Source organism: Mus pahari, chromosome 2, assembly GCF_900095145.1.
Source record: "Mus pahari chromosome 2, PAHARI_EIJ_v1.1, whole genome shotgun sequence".
Taxonomy (NCBI): Eukaryota; Metazoa; Chordata; class Mammalia; order Rodentia; family Muridae; genus Mus; species Mus pahari.
This window is the reverse complement of record NC_034591.1, coordinates 150,284,179-150,290,331: the sequence shown is the minus strand read 5'-3', so window position 1 is coordinate 150,290,331 and position 6,153 is coordinate 150,284,179. Positions and strand designations below refer to the sequence as shown.

At 44.6% G+C, this 6,153-nt stretch overlaps 1 protein-coding gene across 1 annotated transcript; it reads left to right on the top strand.

Moving 5' to 3' along the window:
- The first annotated feature begins 4,208 nt into the window (after positions 1 to 4,208).
- LOC110317350 (phosphatidylethanolamine-binding protein 2) lies at positions 4,209 to 5,097 on the top strand. The gene has a single exon (XM_021191780.1). It carries the CDS (start codon positions 4,234 to 4,236, stop codon positions 4,798 to 4,800), a length of 567 nt encoding a protein of 188 aa, XP_021047439.1. The 5' UTR covers positions 4,209 to 4,233; the 3' UTR covers positions 4,801 to 5,097.
- Positions 5,098 to 6,153: the final 1,056 nt, after the last annotated feature.

Below are 6,153 nucleotides of genomic sequence, written 5' to 3'. Positions count from 1 at the left end.
AAAAAAAAAAAAAAAAAAAAAAAAAAAAAAAAAAAAAAAAACTTTTCCTAGCTGTCCAGAAGCTGTGTTTATAACTGTGCTGAATTCTATGGGCTGCCTGCGAAAGGAATCTAAGCGAAAGACCCCAGGAAACATCTGAAGTGGCCGTTGAGGCTGGCTGTGTTTCTAAGCTGTTGGAATGGGAGGAAGAGGTGACTGAAAGGACAGGGAGCAAGTGGATCACAGACATCTGGCTACCACACCCTCATCTCCATCCTGTCTGAAATCACACCCCTGGGGCTGGCCTGAAGCACAGCCCAGACAAGCGAGGGTGTAAAATGATTCTCCCCGGTCTCACCCTGCACGTCCATCCTGGGCTTGTTTTCTCTTCTCTGTGCTAATTTTTTTGTTGTTGTTGTTTTCAAGACAGGGTTTCTCTGTGTAGCCCTGGCTGTCCTGGAACTCACTTTGTAGACCAGGCTGGCCTGGAACTCAGAAATCCGCCTGCCTCTGCCTCCCGAGGGCTGGGATTAAAGGCGTGAGCCACCACGCCCGGCTCTCTGTGCTAATTTTGCAGCATACCTTTCAGCTGCGAGGAGATAAAGCCATGTTGACTTCACAAGCAAGTCCAAGAGACCAAAGAACTCTGGGTCTTGCTCCTGGTAAACTCTAGAGTCATGGCTTCCCCCTCGGATCTGCTTTTCCTCCTGTCAATATATGACAAAGGAGACACAAACACGGTCTCAAAAATATACCTTAAGGGGGCTAGTAAAGTGGCTCAGCAAGTGAAGGTGTTTGACAAAAACACCTGAGGTCAACCCCTAGGGCACACATGGTGGAAAGAAGTATGCAAACCAGTAGTGTTATGGCTCCGTAGTCTGGTCAAGGGGAAGATTTTTACTGTAGATATGAGAGAGAACAGCCAGAAGCATCGGAACGAGTCCAGAGTGGAGAGAGAAAGTAGACTGAACATAGCCAGAAGACTGGATCAGGCCACAAGAGAAGCAGGAGCTTCACAAGAGAGATGGGGAGGGGGAGGAGAGAGAGAGAGAGAGAGAGAGAGAGAGAGAGAGAGAGAGGAGAAAGACAGAGAGAAAAAAGAGGAGAGATGGAGACAGAGAGAGACTATCGCAGAAATAGCAGGGTTATAAGGAATAGCTGGGGGATGTCTATGAGCTGGGAAACTTTGGGTAGGAGAGGAGGCCAGAAGAGCTAGGACGCTAGCATGGACCTTGAAATGAGTGACAGTAATTGTCATACTGAAGGATCCTGGATGACTCTGTGAGAGTTCTGAGTGAATAAAGCAGTAAATATGAATATGTCACATCTCGCTTTGCAAATCTAGGTCAACATTAAATTGGATATTTAATGTTTACTTAGCAGGTTAACATTTACCGGGTGTCTTATATTTAATGCCCCAGTTCATAATGAAAGCTTCCTGCAGGCTGGTGCCAGCCAGGCTCTAACTGGCTCCAAAGCATTGTCATCCTTGGTACTGTCCCCCTTGGTGCGCCACTCCACACTGTAGGACTGACCTGTGTCACCAATAGACTCTGCAAGAATGGCGGGTACAGTCTCCAGGGTTAGACAGTCGTGGACATTTCGATTCTCACCTCATTCTGTCTTGGGTCACTCCCTCTGGGCAAGAAAGCGGATGTCTGTAAGTACGTTCAAGTCTCCGTGGAGAAGCCCACATAAGTGACAACAGGCGAGAATAACTAGAAAGAAGAGCATCCGTTCCCCCTGGGAGCCTTCGGATACCTGCAGTCACTGCTAATACCATTTGGGTTTTTTGCTTGTTTTATATAATGTCTTTCTTGAAATATAATTCACGTGCCATATAATTCAACCACTTAAAAGGTACGGTTTGGCGGCATTTTAGAACAGTGGCAGATACACGTAAGCCATCAACACCTGAGCCCTTTAGCTGTCAGCTCCTCATTTCCCCAGCCTGCCTCACAAAGCAACCACCAAACAACTTCTAGATCCATCTAGATTCACCTCTGTCAATTTGCCACTTAGAGATATTTGAAGAAGTAGACTCCTTTAGACTAGGTTTTTTTTTTTCAGTTTATTTATTACTGTATGTTTATGTGCATGATTCAGGGAGGCAGGGACATACATGCCATGGTGTGATTGGGGGGTCAGAGGACAGCTTTATCAGCCTTCACTCTCCTACTCTAGGTGGGTTCTGGGAATGAAGCCTGGGTCACTAGGCTTGCCTGGAAAACACCTTCACCCACTGAGTCTTTCCACTGGGCCAGGGTGTAGTAGTTTCTGACTGACAGGTATTTACCGTTATGTTTTCAAAGTCAGTCCCTGTTATAGCATGTGTCAGAACCTCATTTCCTTTTATGGCTGAATAGAATTCTGTTTCCATCGTTTATACGTGCATTTTGCTTATGCATTCGTGGACATTGGGTTGCTTCCAACTTTGGGCTATTGTGAACACTGTTACTATAAACACTGATAACAGGTTTTTATGTGGGCATTTATTCTAACTTCTCTTGGGTATATATCCAGAAACTGATGCTGGGTAGTAAAGTAACTTTTACGGGCAGTCACTTGAGGAGCAAACAGTACCATTTCTCATCGTCACCAAGTCTATGAGGGCTTCTATTTCCCATGTGCCCAGTGGTACCTGTTGAATTTGACTCTCTGTGCTGGCCTCCCTGGGTGGGTATGATGTTGATATGCTTTTTCCTGATGACCTACAACGTCTATCATTTCTTCATGCTCTCTTGGCCGTGTGTGTATTTTCTTAAGAGAAATGTCTGCTCAAAGCCTAGCCCCATTGTTAAGATGAGTTGAAATGTATCATTAAATTGTGAATATTATTTATAGACTCAAGTCATTTCCCAAGTATATGATCTGCAAAAATGTTTAAAAATCCACTTCATATATCACCTTCTCTTATATTTTAAGTACTTTAAAAATATTTAATGTGGATATTAAGGGAGGGGGTGTTCTACTACATGTGTGCAGAGTTCAGAGAACAACCTGTGGGGCCCAGGCATCAAATTCAGATAGTCAAGTTGTTTTACCTACTGAGCCATCTTGCTGGCCCATCCCAGCCTCTTCTCATCGTTAATAATAATACTTTGGGGAACACAGTATATATTTTAATTTTAATGAAATCCAATTTGTCTTTTTCTTTTATGGCTTATATCTTGGTATCTTTTATTTGATTGGTTTTGATTTGTTACATTACTTTATTTGTTTATTTGGTTGGTTAGTTGGATGGTTGGGGTGCACAAGTGTGTGGGTGTGTGCATGCGTCGGTGCGTGGGTGTGTGAGTGTGTGCATGTGTGAGTGCATAAGAGAGTACATGTGTGCATATATGAGAGAATAAATTCTACCACATAGGGCCTGGGTCATGAGGCTTGTCAACGGGTGCCTTTATCCGCTGAGCCAGCCCACATTTCAGTGTTATAGCTTAAGATCCATTATCAAATCCAAAGTCATAAATATTTAGCCCTGTGTTTTCTCCTAATAGTCTTTTAAACTCTTACATTTAGGTCACTGACTTGATTAACTTACTCTGCTCTGATTAACTTATATCTGGTGCTAGGTTTGGGACAGACATTACTCTTTTGCCTGTGAATGTCCAGTGGTTTCAGAACCACAGCTGGAAGAACTATTCTCTCCCCTGTTGAGTGCTTGCCGTCTTTGTTGAAACATCCCTTCGCATGGCTGTACATCTGGATGTACCGGCGCAGATCCCCCATACTGTGCGAGTCTGCAGTGTCTCCATTAGTATGGTTGGTGTTCTCTTTAAACTAGAAAACGTGGGCATCTTCCAACTTGCTTTTTCTTTTTACCAAGATAGCTTTGACTATTCTGGCTCCTTGCAAATCTGTATTTACAAATTCTAAACTCAGCAGTTTCTACAAAGACGGTGCGATTTGGACAGGCCTTTCATTGAATCTACACACTGTCTTAGTTAGAGGATAGTAATTTCTTGTTAATTCCTAAGTCTTATCCACAAACATGGAGTGATTTCTATTTATTTATTTAGATCCTGTTCAACAATTTCTTGTACTTTTCAAACTATGGTTTTCATAATTTTTGGTAAAAATTTGTTCTTGAGTATTTTAATTTTAGCACTAAAAAAAAATGAACTTTGGAAGTCACTCATTGAGGAATATAAAAATATGAAAGTGTGTGCTCTCGCTGCTGCAGAGCTTGTGTGGTCACGGCCAGTTCTCCGCGCATGCGCCTTCAGCACCCAACCGCCACTCCAGCCTCTCACCATGCCTACAGACATGAGCATGTGGGCCGGGTCGCTGAGCCTCCAGGATGTAGACGAGCAGCCCCAGCACCTACTGCGGGTCACCTACGCCGCTGGGGCGGAGGTGGGTGAGCTGGGCCAAGTGCTGACACCCACCCAGGTTAAGCACAGACCCAGCAGCATTTCATGGGACGGCCTTGACCCAGGGAAACTCTACACCTTGATCCTCACAGACCCGGATGCTCCCAGTAGGAAGGAACCCGTGTACAGGGAATGGCACCATTTTCTGGTGGTCAACATGAAAGGCAACGACATCAGCAGTGGGAAGGTCCTCTCGGATTATGTGGGTTCCGGACCTCCCAAGGGCACTGGCCTCCATCGCTATGTCTGGCTAGTGTACCAGCAGGACAAGCCACTGAGATGTGACGAACCCATCCTCACCAACCGGTCTGGAGATCATCGTGGGAAGTTCAAAACTGTAGCCTTCCGCAAGAAGTATCACCTGGGAGCCCCGGTGGCTGGCACGTGTTACCAGGCCGAATGGGACAGCTATGTACCAAAGCTGTACAAACAGCTGTCTGGGAAATAGGAGGATCACTCGATGTTCATGGCCACCCCTGCCATATTATTTATGGGGTTCAACAATGCGTGGCATGTCTTTCCTTTTCCCATTCCCACCTGCATAAGGGATTCTTGAGCTGTTGTAGGGCCGTAGTTTAAGATGACTTTTTCTCATCCTAAAGATTCCAAATAGTTGCACCCAGTTGGTTTTGATCAAATTTAAGATCCATAGGGTGGAGATCTGGCACTGTGCTGGGCTCGTTATATTGTTAATAAAAGAACAGTAACTCTGAAAGTAAAGAAGGCAAAATCCAAGTGAAAAGACCAGGCCTACAGGAAGAAAGCAAAGATCACCTCAGTCCTTAAGAAGACACGGATGTGATGGCTCTGCCTCTGTTCTGAATCGGGAGCTGTGCACAATGGCTCCAGTTCTTAGAGTTGTTTGAAGGTCCCGTCTCCCACGTGCACAACCAGAGACTTTGTATCTGGGTAATCCTAGGCATTTGGTTGGACAAGTATCTGTGTCTTATGCTTCCATTAAAGAGCAGAGCTCTGTGAAAAAGCTTCCTGTTTCAAATAATCAGGAAGATGCCTCTGCTGTGCACTGACTTGGCATGAGCCTGACTGCAGTCCTGAACAAGAATAGTTAATCTGGGAGTTGCTGATATTAATGCTGATTGTTTATTGTCAAATAAAAATTTTAAAGCAAAAAATCAAACTATCTGATGAACTTTTGTGTGTTGATCTTATTGAACTCATTTGTTGGATCTTAATTGTTTCACTACTTCGGTTGGTTGGTTGGTTGGTTGGTTGGTTGGTTGGTTGGTTGGATTTCTTAAAAGTTTTCTGGGGTTTTATTAGTTGTTTGTTTGTTTGTTTGTTTGTTTGAAACAGTGTCTCATGTAGCCCAGGCTAGTCTCTGACTTCTAACCTTCCTACTTCTATCCCCCTAGTGCTGGGATTGTAGGCATGCACCATCATGCTTGTTGGTTTTGTGAGGGTTTCTATTGTTTTTCTTTGGGTTTTGAGGCAGAGTGTGGTGGTTTGAAAATGCTTGGCCCAGGGAGTGGCACTATTAGGAGGTATTGCCTTGCTGGAGTAGATATGGTCTTGTTGGAGGAAGTGTGTCACTGTGGGGTGGGCAATGAGACCCTCCTCCTAACCATGTAGGAGTCAGTCTTATGGTGGACTTCAGATAAAGATATAGAACTCTCAGCTCTTTCTGCGCCATGCCTGCCTGGACACTGCCATGCGTGTGCCTTGGTGAACTTGGGACTGAACCTCTGAACCTGTAAGCCAGCCCCAATTAAATGTAGTCTTTACAAGAGTTGCCTTGGTCATGGTGCCTGTTCACAGAAGTAAAACCCTAACTAAGACACAG